The sequence below is a fragment of the Tupaia chinensis genome, unplaced genomic scaffold, assembly GCF_000334495.1.
Source record: "Tupaia chinensis unplaced genomic scaffold, TupChi_1.0 Scaffold000257_1, whole genome shotgun sequence".
Taxonomy (NCBI): Eukaryota; Metazoa; Chordata; class Mammalia; order Scandentia; family Tupaiidae; genus Tupaia; species Tupaia belangeri.
Window position 1 is genome coordinate 4,446,265 of NW_006159737.1, and position 15,462 is coordinate 4,461,726.

At 37.8% G+C, this 15,462-nt stretch overlaps 1 protein-coding gene across 1 annotated transcript in view; it reads right to left on the bottom strand.

The window, feature by feature from the left end:
- CPED1 (cadherin like and PC-esterase domain containing 1) overlaps positions 1-15,462 on the bottom strand; it is a 341,161-nt gene that overhangs the window by 208,982 nt on the left and 116,717 nt on the right. The window contains exons 6-7 of the mRNA XM_027772159.1: positions 4,357-4,489; positions 2,861-3,029 (exon numbers count right to left, since the gene is read on the bottom strand). Coding sequence (XP_027627960.1) covers positions 2,861-3,029; positions 4,357-4,489 — 302 coding nt within the window. The remainder of the gene's footprint in view (positions 1-2,860; positions 3,030-4,356; positions 4,490-15,462) is intronic.

A 15,462-nucleotide genomic window follows, 5' to 3' on the forward strand; every position in this document is an offset into this window, starting at 1 on the left:
ACCTCTGTCATAGGTCAAAGAATTGAACTAAAATGATGAGTTGAGAGGAAAAAAAAAATAGCCCTTGTGATCTCTAGTGAATTAAGCTGTTTCTAGTTCATTTTTGAACGTGCACCTATTAAATGAAAATCTCTTGCTTGCAGCAATAAAAAATTGCAATCTTTGTTCAATGGGATTTGATAACCATAAAGGTCGGAGAATGGCAGCCCAACTCACTTCAGTGTACTTTGTGTGAAATAACAGCTGCAACGGAGCCTTTACCTTGACAGTGAACCGTTTTTTCTTTGGTGGATTCCAAACCGTGCCAGTTGAATGAATGAATGCACGTAAAGGGGTTAAGGATGTCACCAACACATAGGCTTTAAGAATCACAGATAAATCTTCAGTTCGAAAGACTGTTTCATGTGGAGCAAGGACTGATGTTTCATTCCTAAAAAAAAAACAATTTAGGGTTAAGTATGGAATTTAGCAAATTACCTAAAAGTTTCATAAACCTCTTCTAACCTGCATTGGACCCAATTTTCAGTGTGTGAATTTCCTGAAACAATTTCAACTGTTTTTTGGCATTACCACCGGGGGGGTGGACAGCGACACAGAGAAAGAATCAAATCCCAGAAGTGTTCTCCACTATGGCATATTTCATCAAAACAATTTTTTGAAAGAAAAATAGATGGGAAAATATTACTTAGATAAAGTTTAAAGATTTTTCCTTAAATTAAATTAGTCACACTATCCATGACCTTTGATTCATGGTACTGTTGGAACAAAATGCTATCGATTATAGTTCAGGAGCAATGGAACACCTCCTGAAATTCTTCTCTCTGCCTAAGTTTGCTCTGTCTTTTCCTCTCCATGAAAAGATATCAAGTTTTTCAATAGTAGCCAGGTCACCAAGAATATGCCAAAAATACTACCCCATTCATTCAAACCTACCTAATACCCCTTATTCCAGATAATTAACAGGGTTGAGGGATGAGTTCTCACTTTCCCTCTCTCAGTACCTCTGTCTCTCTCAGGCAAGCGCATGCGCCCTATGGCAAAAAAAATAAATAAATAATTAAATCATAAAAATATTGAAAGAGGGCAACCTTAGTACGCATGCGCCCTATGGCAAAAAAATAAATAAATAATTAAGTCATAAAAATATTGAAAGAGGGCAACCTTAGTAAACTACTACTATTTATTTATTTATTTATTTATTTATTTTGAGAGGTTTTTGCTATAGGGTGCCTGTGCTCACCAGAAAGACAGAGATAGACAGAAAGCGAGAACTCACCCCCCCCCAGGGGGGATGACCACGCCACAATCCCTTGTCCTCCATTCTCCTCAGGATCTTGGGCACGCACGCACACGCACCCAGCACGAGTTTAAGCTGGGTCCAGGAGTTGAACTGCAGTCCACTACATGGGAGTTCAGTGACACAGTCATTATGCTAACTGCTGGTCCCAGTACACTTACTATTAATACTGCTTCATAAAAAGTACCACTATCTGTTTTACCAGGTATTTAAAACCTACATATCTTGATACTGCAAATGTGTGGTTTTTTAAAAAAAAAATTTATTTATTTAAGTTCATGTGTTGTTATTATTTTTTTTAATTGCCCAGAGAGAGAGAGAAAGAAAAGTGAGAAAGCAAGCCACCATGTCTGGGACTTGAACTGCGGTCAGCCATGTGGAAATCCAGTGCCTCTAACCACCACGCTACTTGCTGACTCCATCTGCATATGTGGTTTTAAGTGACAAAATTTAAATGATCATTAAAATTTTTCTTGCCATTGGGAAATTTTTCCAGGATTCAAAATGCAATATATGTAAAATAAATGATTAATAAAATCCATATTCAGACAGCTTTAAATCTCTTCAAACTATGAGAGCCACTTGTACATTCTCTTTCTTCCCATTTCTTTTTTCTCTTCTTTTGAGTTTATTTTATTTTATTTTATTTTTTGCTACAGGGTATGTGTGCTTACCAGAAAGAGAGAGAGGGAGAGAGACAGACAGAAAGTGAGAAATCCATCCTTCCCCACGGAGGATAGCCATACCACAATCCCTTCTCCTCCATTCTCCTCTCGAGATCTTGGGCACACATGCACACGTACCCGGAGTGAGTTTAAACCATTGGGTCCGGGACTCAGACCACAGTTGACTATATGAGAGTCCAGAGACATAGCCATTATGCCAACTGCTAGTTCCCCCATTTCTTCTTATCTGTGCTCTGAACAATTATTACTGTAAAATCAAGAATCCTTGATAATTACAGATAATCAGTAATTACAAATTACTGTCACTAGGCTTTATTTACAACCAAGTTAACATGAGCTACCTTTTATAACTAATCTTTCTGGGGCCATTGTTAAGGTCTTCACTGAAAACAGCATTATCCTTTATGTCATGGCTTACTATATTAGACACACTTGAGAGCTTTATTTTCTACTCAGCAAATATTCTGTATTGCCTGTTGTAATGAAACAGGCCTTAGCCTTCCTAAGGATGAAGCCAAAAGCAGAAGGGTGAAATTACATTTTCCTTTGTTGTGTTGACTATATTTTTCTTGAATAAGTTTGGAAAGTCAAGAAAAGCAGAGTACAGCTGAGAACTACCTCTGTCATAGGTCAAAGAATTGAACTAAAATGATGAGTTGAGAGGAAAAAAAAAATAGCCCTTGTGATCTCTAGTGAATTAAGCTGTTTCTAGTTCATTTTTGAACGTGCACCTATTAAATGAAAATCTCTTGCTTGCAGCAATAAAAAATTGCAATCTTTGTTCAATGGGATTTGATAACCATAAAGGTCGGAGAATGGCAGCCCAACTCACTTCAGTGTACTTTGTGTGAAATAACAGCTGCAACGGAGCCTTTACCTTGACAGTGAACCGTTTTTTCTTTGGTGGATTCCAAACCGTGCCAGTTGAATGAATGAATGCACGTAAAGGGGTTAAGGATGTCACCAACACATAGGCTTTAAGAATCACAGATAAATCTTCAGTTCGAAAGACTGTTTCATGTGGAGCAAGGACTGATGTTTCATTCCTAAAAAAAAAACAATTTAGGGTTAAGTATGGAATTTAGCAAATTACCTAAAAGTTTCATAAACCTCTTCTAACCTGCATTGGACCCAATTTTCAGTGTGTGAATTTCCTGAAACAATTTCAACTGTTTTTTGGCATTACCACCGGGGGGGTGGACAGCGACACAGAGAAAGAATCAAATCCCAGAAGTGTTCTCCACTATGGCATATTTCATCAAAACAATTTTTTGAAAGAAAAATAGATGGGAAAATATTACTTAGATAAAGTTTAAAGATTTTTCCTTAAATTAAATTAGTCACACTATCCATGACCTTTGATTCATGGTACTGTTGGAACAAAATGCTATCGATTATAGTTCAGGAGCAATGGAACACCTCCTGAAATTCTTCTCTCTGCCTAAGTTTGCTCTGTCTTTTCCTCTCCATGAAAAGATATCAAGTTTTTCAATAGTAGCCAGGTCACCAAGAATATGCCAAAAATACTACCCCATTCATTCAAACCTACCTAATACCCCTTATTCCAGATAATTAAGGAAACAGAATAAGAAGAAAACATTTCCATCTACAAAGGAAAGATAACGGTAGCTTAATGTAGCAAAATAAATATGCTTTCATCATAAATGACACCAAAATGTATAACTAATACTTTCTCTGCATTGTGTTTCTCCATGTTAACTATAACTGTGTTTGATCAGTGAAGATTGTGCTATTTTAATTTTCAAAGACTAGGTTAACCCACGATGCAAATGACTCTTCAATAAATAATATTAACTGCTGAGAATACTACTAACAATTCCAAAATTAGAAGAGGCAAACGTATTTGCATCTTCGAAAAGATCATTAAAATCTCTTAATTTTTTAAGTATAATTTATTTATGTTCTAAAACTCTTCCCCTGAAAGTAACTTGGATAACTTGATACACTGAAGATGCTTTCTTAGATCCTGGGAGCCATAAAAAAAAAAAGTTAACAGCTAGGGAAAAAAATGCATTCAGCCATACTCATAGACCAAGGCAATGTCATTTGAGTATAAAATGGAAGTTAAAATTTTATAGTTTCACATTGTCAAGGTTTTAAATTCAATTTCCATTAATGTAACTTACTAGATAAGAGTCCAATTTACCCAAGTGTTTATTCTATGGCAGGAGAGGTTTGAATTAGTCTAGAAGAAAGTCAATGATGGCATTCTTTATTAAGAAGAGATAGCTGAAATTTTATGTAACAGAACCTAGTAACTCAAACATGTACAACTCCCTAGATCTGGTCTGTGTTTCTTTCTTGCCTCCTAAACTGCACACTGGGTGCAACAATTCAAAATGATTATCTTACAGCTGTTCACGTCTCCAGTCCCATGGTTTCCATGTATATGGCTTCCCTGTTTTTAGAAGGTGACTCGAAGTACTTGGCTTTAATTGAATTCCCTGATCCAAACACACCGAGGGACTCACTGGAAGTTGCAATTCTGAAAAGATTTAAAAGAACAGAAGACAGTCATTCTATTGTTTCAGAGTATGCTGTGTTAAATACAGGGGCCTGGAGTAGTATGCAAAAATGTTTTATTCTTGTTGGGAATCAAAGGTGAATGATTAAGTGTGAACACTTGTTTAGGGAGGCTTTGGGTTCATAATGTGTTCTCTTACCAAAAACTAGGAAGACGAATGTATCTTAAACTTCCTTGCTCAAGAGGGGAGATAGATACGTCTCTTACTATTCAGCACCAAGCGGAGCTGTCATCCAGACAGGTAAACTGTGTGCTCTCACTAAGGGGATCGTGGCTGTAGGAGGCGAGCTGTCTCTTTTGTTTGTGATGAGAATATTGCAAAGAAAATCTGAATTGATTTGCTGACAAACTGATGCTTCGTATACTAAAGTTTGCTTTTGCTTCATGACCTTGAAAACTTCAACAGCAGTGTTTTATTAGTTTGTGCAATAGTAATTCTCGTTTTTTTAATTTTATAAAATGAGAGAACAATGACTTACTTAAGAATATTCATATTGACATGTTTAAAAAGTCAAAGCATAACATATACATGGTTTTATGATAAAATTTTACAGAAAGCTACTGAATGAAAAACAGCAGCTTGCAATTTACCCCTTTCTAGTGATAAAAGTTTACAGAAAGCTACTGAATGAAAATAAACAGCAGCTTGCAATTTACCCCTTTCTAGGACTACTTCCCACTAATAAGCAATGCTTACATAGTAACTTTTGAAATCTAGAAAAGAACAATACATTAGATGCATACACTTCTTTAAGGTAAATAACAATAAACATAAACCTATCATAAATGTGCAAGTATTTCTGTCTCATAAGTTGTCCAAAAGAGACATCATAATTGTCCATTTCTGGCTTCTTAACTCACTAATGTATCCACATACACGTAATTGCCCTGCATTTCTTAAAGGCTTAGGGTATGCCATTAAATGAATATTCATTTGACTTAGTCATTCCTCTATTGTCACATATTTAGATTTATTTTTTGGTAATGTTTTTCTTTTTTCTATTTCAGAAATACTCTAGTGAACACTCACACAATTCTGGTATGTCTTTTATCTTTTTTTTTTTTCCCCTATGGGGTGCATGCATTCACCTAAGAGAGAGAGAGAGAGTGAGAAAGCACCTCCAAGGGGAGATAACCATACTGTAATTCCCTCTTCTCTATTCTCTTCTCAGGATTTGGAACATGCATGCACACATGCCTGGTGTGTCTCTCAAGCCACTGGGTGCATGACTCGAACTGCACAGTTGGCTGTGCAAGGTCCAGCCACTTCAACCATGCCACTTGGCTGATTCTTGGTAAACCACCATGCCACTTGATTGCCCTTGGTATACTTTCATAAGTTTATCTAGGGGCAGATTCTTTACAGAATGTGTAATGGCCAGGTCAGTGGGTAAATGCACTGTAAATTCATTAGACATTACCAAATTGCCTTACAGAAGAATTGTCCCAGTTTCCACACTCTGCAACAGTACTTGAAAGTTGCTGTTTCCTTACTCCTAGGTCACAGTGCTTAATTTTTTAATTATATAATTTATCTAGCTCTTGAAATGGAACAAAGTCTTTAAATTATTTTTCCCCTTGTGCACATTTCATCAATACTAACATAGTCTAATTTAAAACACTTCACAGACTTAAGTAAAAGTCAGCAGAAGTCAAGCTGTTCAATGTATTCCCAGATCTCATTATTTGGCACAGTGTGATCTTCCTCAAAAAAAAATGATAACTTATTTGTAAGGCTCCCCTCTTAATGAAGTTCTAATACATCATAATAAAGAAATTATTCAACTTGCTTTGTTTGGGGAGGTGACAAACGAATAACTATTAGGCTAATTTCTTTTCTTGGAAATCATAAGTTATAAAAAAAAAGTTGAAATATTTACAGAATCCTTTATATTTGCAGTAAGAAAATAAGTGTTCTTAATTCAAATTTTGCTAGACTTATTTTTTTATCATTTATAACCAGGGAAACATTTTGTTTCTGCAGATGCATTGAATTGTGGCCTTCTTTTGTGTAATATAAAATAATATAAAAGCACAATACACTAGATGCATACACTACTTTAAGGTAAATATCAGTATAGCTATAAAAACCTATGCATGCAAGTATTTCTGTTTTATACATTATGCAAAAGAGACTTTGTAATAGTCTATGTCTGGCTTCTTCACTCACTAATGTATCCTACAGTCTGTTCCATATCAGCATACATATAAGTACCCTGCACTTCTTACAGGCTTAAGGTGTCCCATTAAATGAGTATACAGTACCATTTACTCTGATTTCCTCTTTCCCCTGCTGCCAGGAAGCACAGCATCAATTTAAGCTCAACACAGCTGACTAAAGAAACTAGACATACAAAGGGTTTCACCAGAGTGATATCACAATGGCCTTGATGAATTAGTTAAAAACATGTCAAAAGATGGAACCAGCAGTTAGCATAATGACTATGTTGCTGAATTCCCATGTAGTCGACTGCGGTTTGAGTCCTGGATCCGGTGGCTTAAACTCACACTGGACGCATGTGTGTGCATGCCCAAGATCCCGAGAGGAGAACAGAGAAGAAGGGATTGCAGCGTGGCCATGCCTCCCAGGGGTGATTTCTCACTTTCTGTCTCTCTCTTTCTGACGAGCACACCCTATAGCAAAAACCTCTTTAAAAAAATGCCAAAAAAATAACAATTTTATGTCTTTTTCTGGTTTAGCTTGAATAGAGGGTCCTACAATGTGAAGGAGTCCAACACAGGAATTGCCAAGAAGATGTCCAATTTGTACATCAATCTCTGAAACTGTGATTGAACAATGGAAATGAATACTGATTACGGTAATTCTATCCTTACTTGTACATTTTTATATATATTGAGTTCTAGGCTCTCCATTACCTTATTAAGGGTAGAGATTACTCTTCTTTTTTTTTTAGAAGTTTTTATCTGGGAGTGTGTGCACTCACCAGAGTGAGAGACAGAGATGGTGAGAGGGAAAGTGAGAAATCACCCCCCAGGGGCGATGGCCATCTTATAATCTCTTCTTCTCCATTCTCCTCCTGAGGCCTTGGGCAGGTACACACATTAGCCTGGCATGATTTTCAAGCCCCTGGGTCTGGGACTTGAACTCCGGTCAGCCATGTGGGAGTAGGAACATAATCACTGCACCCTCTGCTGGCGTTGTGTAGAGATTACGTTTTATGGTTCTAAAAAAATCTCTGTCACTTGATATTAGAACCATTCTCATTTTGCCAAAAATTAGAATTAAGGCCCATTAATATCTTTAAAAGTATAATTACACTTTATGAAGTTTTTGTAAATAATTGTGTAAACTTTTCAGTGTCCTAAGTTATCATTTAACAGAGTCAAAGATTTGTCTGGAGTCACTGTTTGTTATACCTTTCATTTGGCGTATCTATCAGGTACTCTCACAATAACCCAGTACAATCAATCCATTGATTTACCATCCCATTCTTCTCCTCTCCCAACCCTTCCAATTCCCTCAAAGAGCCTGAAAATCCCCTACAAGCAATGACAAAAACAGCTTCTGTGTGTGAAAGAAGTTTGGGAGATGAGGCTCTATGATGCAATCAACCTTCCATTTATTAACATGTACTTGTTAAAAATCTTAGCAAGCAATTAAATAAAAAGGTGTAGCCAGTACCTCTAGGGCCACTGTACCCCACAATGTGAGGAGTGCGAGGATAATAGAACCAGATGTGAACTATCATATGGTGAATAGTGCTGTACTTCTATTGATTGATTGATCTTATTTTAGATGGCACTAAAGACTATAACTTTGCTGATCACACAGAATAAAAACTTTAACATTTTTATTTCTTATATTTTTAAATATCTGGTTGGTTAGATACTGCATGCCTGCTGACTGGGCACAGTTTTATGAACAGGAAGATTAAACCAGAACCAGAAGACCTGGACTTTCCTTTTGGTTCTTGCTAACGAATACTGATCAGGCTTGGAATATTGTCTAGGAGGCTTTTAGAATCAAGAATGTGATCATCGTGAAGTTTTTGAACCACATCATGGAGCACAATGCTAATGTGCAAGTTCTCAGAAAAATGTCTGCTGTAATAAACTAGATTAGGAGAGTCAGGTCAACCTGTTATTAGAGAACAAGATGGCATTCCAGTAACTTAAACAGATTCTCTTTGGGGCCATTCATTGTAAAGCACACTGGACTGTGCTATTTGACAGGTTGAGGCCATATGGAAGCCCCGAGTTTGATTTCCAGGCCACCGTAAAACAAAACAAAACAAAACAAACAAAAAAAAAAATAAGGAAAGGAAAGGAAAAGAAAGGGAAGGGAAGGAAAGGAAGGAAAGAAAAGGAAAAGAAAAAAGAGAAAAGCTAGGTGTAGTGGAGCACACTGGTGGTCCCAGCTACTTCTGAGGTTGATGCAAGAAAATTACAACATGGTGAAATCCTGTCTAAAATACCACATACATACATACATAAAGACTTTATTTGTTTACTTATTCTTTCCCTTCTATGTATAATATATACACCACAGACCTAGACTAAACAAGGGAAAATACTTACACTAGCAAAGATTAGCTGTCAAATTTATATTATCTTTGATTTAATGTCTTTCCCCACAGCTAATCATTAATAGGAAAGAAATGGTAAAATTATATTTCACAAATGTTTGAGTATCATCATATATTGCATATTAAGGCTCTAAATGTAACCAGTATTTGCTAATTTTAAAATTTCAAGCAAATATGAAAGTCCTTAATTAGTAACTAACAATTAGTCTTCAGATTAGAAGCATAAATAAGTACAAGGTATGGGTATAGTAGTTATTCTTCCTGCCTGAGGCATTTACAAGTTTTAGTACTCAGCCTGTATGTTTAAATGATACACAAAAATAACCTCAGAACTTACATTATGCATAGTGAATATAAATTAATGTATGCATAAACTGAAGTCGTGGTCAGGAAATAACTCTCAGTCAAGGCTCCAGCAGAAAGCAGATGGCTGGAGAGTCAAAGGAATCACTGAAGAGATGATTAGCCAAGAGACCATGAAGGAAGAGACAGTCAGCAAACACATGGGGAGAGTAAAGAGGAAACAACAAGGGATAGAGAAGTTCTCTGGTCTGAAAAAATGGAAAATTCTTACCACCCCTAGAGCAAGAAGGAGAAGTTTCCAGAACCAGACCAACATGCACAGCTGTGGGCAAGGTCACCAAAGTGCTGAAGCAACAGGTAAAGGAACATAGCCACTTCCAACCTGGGTCCAGCAAGGAGGAAGCCATAGAATAAATCTCCCAGAGTTCCTGTTCCTGTGCTTTGTCTCCTGTCAGAATCCAGAGTATCAGGACACTTTCTGAAGAAGGGTCTAGAGTGAACATGGAGGGGCAAATGAAGAATGTCCACGGGACCAGCAGTTAGCATAATGGCTATGTCACTGGACTCCAATGTAGTCGATCGCGGTTTGAGTCCTGGACCCGGTGGCTTAAACTCATGCCAGGCACGTATGTGCGTGTGCCCAAGATCCCAAGAGGAGAATGGAGGAGAAGGGATTGCTGGGCCATCCTCCCGGGCGGGGTAGGGGGGGGTTGATTTCTCACTTTCTGTCTCTCTGTCTCTGTGTTTCTGGTGAGTGTATGTGCCCTATAGCAAAAACCTCTCAAAAAAAAAAAAAAAAAAGAATGTCCAGCAAAAACACTATACTTACAACACACAAGTTTTGGCCCTAATCTTTTTATTAGTCATATATCTTGGAGAAAGAAACAAATGATTATGTGTGAGTACATGCATGTGTGCATGCACAGACAGAAGAAGATCGAGAGAGAAATAATATTAGCTTTGATCCCAAATAAGAACATTTGTATATGCCAGTAGGGGATGGTTTGGGCTGAATCATATGAAATTGACTTTTGTTATTTACCTAAAAATGGTTGAATATCTATCAAGTATCAGCAATTTTATAATGTTCAACATAATTTTTTTTTTTCACTACACCATGATGCCTACTGGTAAAAGAGTAAGCAAAAGAGCACTAACATACTGCTTTTTTTTTTTTTTGGTGGGGGAGCATACCGGTTTTGAAAGAAGGTTCCAGTGGCTAGAATGTCTGTGAATACGAATGACTAAGGGGGTGACCTTGACATTACTCAACGCTAGCATACGCTTGGAAAATAACTGAAGTTTAGACCTAAATTCAGCCAGTTCCTAGAAGAGAACAAATATCTTCCCCTCTGAATGTGTGTCCTCCTGTGTGTGATGATGAAAAAGCACAGTGGACGCTACACAAATATTTGCTGACTGAATAACTAGATGGTGTCTAAGGTCCTTTACAATTCTAATTTCCTGCCATCCTGGGCGCAAAGTTATAGTTGCTGTTGCTTTTTGTTTTTAGAGAGATTCTTGCTATAGGGCATGTGAGCTCACTGGAGAGACAGAGAGACAGAACATAAGAAATATCACCCCCAGCCACACCGCCAAGTCCTTCTTCTCCATTCTCCTCTTGGGATTTTAGGCATGCACACACATACGCGGAGTGTGAGGTTTAAGCCACTGGGTCTGGGACTCCAATCATGGTCAACTACGTGGGAGTCCGGCAACATAAACATGATGGCATTTGCTGGTCCCAGGAAAGCTATAGTTTTTAATATATGCTATGATCTAATGAAGGAGATAATTGCACCAGAGCTAAAATGCAGTTCCTCTGTGAATTCAGTATATTCCAGCAATTTGAGCGCTCCAGTTGCTTTTTGATTTGTGTGAGGCCCCAGAAGCCTCATGAGAGAGAGTCCCACTGAATTCTCTTTAAGATCCCACACCCTAAAAAAGATTTGGGGAACATCAACTACCCTTTCATGTCTTGAGCAAAGTACAAATGGTGAGGAAACATACCAAGATCGAGTCAACTTCACAAGCTTGATCGCTCATTGGCCACTAGAGAGGCAGTGTTAGGTGCAGCAATGAATATATTCTCAAGTTCACTGGTCTGTAAGTTTTCTGAGCAGATGAGAGCGGAATTCTGATTTTTGTTATTGCAGTTGTTTTTCCCCTCCACCAATTGTCTATTGCCAAGCACACCGTGATACTTACTGTAAGATCTCCTATAAACCTATCTTACTTAGTAAGTACATTCCAGTGCGTCTTAGCCAAATACCCAGAGATACGTGCACAGGTCATAGGAGAAAGATGCTGAAATGAAAAGGAAGAACAAGCAAAGTGCTGAGCAGTTTCATCAGACTTGAGCAGCACAAACCAATGTTGAGACCTAGGAAATGCATATAATGTGGACAGGGAGGGGTTTTTTCCTCTCCGCTACCATTTGGTGATTGTGAGACTGTCACGATGGCTATGTCCATACGAGGATACTGCAGCTACAGCCCCCAGGCGGCCCCAGCCAGGGATTGACAACCCAGCACAAAGCCCCTGGAATCAAAGAGAGCACAAGAAACCATAGAAAAGAAGGCCACCTACAGACAGCCAAGAGGAAGGCCACCCTTATAGGGACACCTTAAAAGAGAGAGACTTGAGGGCCTAGGTTTTCTTTGTTTTTCCAAACAAACTAAACTTGAGAAAACACAGGTGAAAACAATAAAGTTGCAAAGTCGTATTTGTCCAGCACTTTGTAAATAGTCACTAACCATTATGTTTTTTGAAAATATTTTACAAATAATATGACAAATAACATTCATTTAAAATTTGGGGACCAGCTGATGGCGTAATGGTTATGTCACTGGACTCCCATGTAGTTGACTGCAGTCTGAGTCCTGGACCTGGCGGCTTGAAACTCACAGCAGGCATATGTACGTGTGTGCACAAAATCCTGAGAGGAGAATGGAAGAGAAGAAGGGATTGTGGCTTGGCTATTCCCGCTAGAAGGTGATTTCTCACTTTGTCTCTCTGACAAATGCACACACCCTATAGAAAGAATCTCTCAAAAAAAATTATTTCTTATTAATGGCTATATATTCATATACGTGACCATGAGCCAACTCCTTAGCTTCTCTAAGTCTAGTATCTTTATCTAGAAAATGAGAATAATAATAATAATAGTAATAAAAAGAACCTACCTCAGAATTAAATATAAAATTTCTTCAAAGTGCTTTGTACAGCCCTGGACATAATTAAGTGCTCAACAAGTATTAGATAGCTAAGGTATATTTTCATATCTTGAAATTATTTTTCTAACTTTGGAAACTTCAAATCTTATCTAAAACATTATTTCTTTTTCTGGAGAGGTTTTTGCCATAGGGTGCGTGCACTCACCAGAAAGACAGAGACAAAGAGAAATCACCCCCCAGGGGTTGGCCACACCACAATCCCTTCTTCTTCATTCTCCTCTTGGGACCTTGGGCATGCATGCACATATGCCCCACATGAGTTTAAGCCACCAGGTCCAGGACTATGACAGCGGTCAACTGTATGGGAGTCTAGCAACATAGTCATTACGGCATTTGCTAGTTCCATATTTCTTCTGAGTTTTTTAAACCTAAAAAGTTTCTACCACCTCTCATTATCAGATAAAATCTAATCTATTAAATCCTCTTTTGCACAATTTTCAGACATCTGGTATTTGATATTTAATCTAAGAAGAAAAGAGGAAGTAGATGTGACATACAGACCATAATAAAGTGCTGCATATTTACTTACACTTAGTCTGTGAAGACACACATTCTGTTTCTGTGACTTTCCTTAAGTTTAGCATTGCAGTATCTCAGGAAAACAGTTCACTTCCTGTTCTGTCTCACTTATTTAAAGGACTGTCTCTCTTATTTAAAGAAGGATGGGGTAAGCTGAGGACTGACTCAGTTAACTGTAATCCTTACGTTCGTCCCTCTGTATTTTGCTCAGAGAGAGACTTTGTAAACAATTGACACAAAACAGAACTAGCATCTAGTCAACCGGTTGACGACACACAGACGAAAGACGCTGGCCTGAATTCGACCTACATGGGAGTTTAATAATATAATTCAGGGATCTATATACTCCAAATACATCAATTACTTTTTTGGAGAAAATATAGCTTTTACTTTGTTGTAATAAATGAGAGGAGATATAAGTGGAGGCACAATTTGATCCATTAAAACGACCAGATCGATGGGATGGCAAGGTGCTTTAAAGGAGTAGTTGTTGTGTCAGACTCCCACCACCTAACCAATCAGTCAATCAAATGCTTATTGAGCACTCAGTAAATGCAAGCCATAAATGTGCTCCTTTCTGCTCTTTTTCAGTGGAAGTGTCAAAGTCATGCGATTCTATAAAAGCAATTTTCCCCATGGACTGCTCTATGTTTTGACCATGACAACATAAGAGCCTTGAATTCTGCTCGTTTTCCTTGTAATAAAGCTATGTCTCGACTACTACTTCAATTTTTGTGCCCTATGATTTCACTGCCATGACCAAACAGCATGAAAGATTGTTTTATTACTTTATGGCAGCTTAATTTTCCTTTGATGTTTTCCTGCATGAATTTTCCAGAGGGGAAAAAAAATTAAAAACAAGGAAAAATGCTTGACTACTTCAGCAAGACCCACAATGAATAATTTGGTATAAATTAATGAGTATCATTAATAATAATTTCAAATACAACCTCCAACAAATACTAATACATAGAGTACAACAAACGCGGTAATAGAAAGGCTGCTGAAGCCCACCCACGGTAAAAAAATAAATTAATCTTTTTATTAATAAACATTAAGCTTCTTTTCTCAGAAATATTTTCTGAAGTAAATTATAAGCTGTTATTGATATAATTTACATGACACTAATCAATGACTTACTAGAACTCAGTAACAGGGATTTCAAATTTGTTTTAAGTACATTAAAGTCTATTTTAATTTAAATGTCAGGTGAATACCATAACCACTACACTACAAAAATAGACTAAATAGGGAACCAGCAGTTAGCATAATGGCGATGTCGCTGGACTCCCATGTAGTCGACCGCGGTTCGCGTCTCGGACCCGGTGGCTTAAATCTCACGCTGGGCGCGCGTGCGTGCGTGCCCAAGATCCCGAGAGGAGAATGGAGGAGAAGGGATTGCGGCGTGACCATCCCCCCTGGGGGGTGATTTCTTGCTTTCTGTCTCTATGTCTGTCTCTGTCTGTCTGGCGAGCGCATGCGCCCTATAGCGAAAACCTCTCAAAAAAAAAAAAAATAGACTAAATAGATTGAAGTTAATCTTGGGGGCCTTTGCTCCTATTTAAATAAAGTCATGAAGGCTGGCAGGTGATATGGTGGTTGGAGGCACTGGACAACCATGGTTCAAGTCCTGGACCTGACAATTTGCTTTCTCACTTTCCCTTTCTCTCTCTCATTAAATTAAAAAGGAAATAATAACAACGATAACAAATGAAATTGAATGGATAAATAATTCTTTCAAAAAAGATAAATAAAACCATGTATGAACATATCTCTCCTTTAATGGACACTCACATGCCAACTCATACTTTAGTGTTCATCCTACATTTTTGTTGCAATAATTGTGCACAATATTGAGCCAGCAGGTGGCGTGGTGATTAAGGCACTGGGGTCTCACAAAGCTGACATCATGATTTGAGTTCTAGACCTGGTAACTTGAAAACCATGCTGGGGATATGTGCATACCTGCCCAACATCCTGACAGGAGAATGGAGGAGAAGGGATTGCAGCATGCCATCTCCCTGGGGAGTGATTTTTCACTTTCCTTCACTTTCTGTCTCTCTCTGGTGGGCGCATGAACTGTATGGCAAAAGGAATCTTAAAAAAAGAAAAAGTACACAATATTTATGTTAATTTGCTTCTGTACTTCTATATCATTTACAAGTAAATGCATTATATATGAGCCAAGTGCATATTTAACAGATCAGACTTTTCACAAAAATCTGACTCCCAGAGTGAGATAAGAATATAGAACACATAAAGGTTAGAATCAACTGCCAAAATGAAATCTAATGTGGACTAAAGATTCAAAAACCAGAAATAGGTCAGG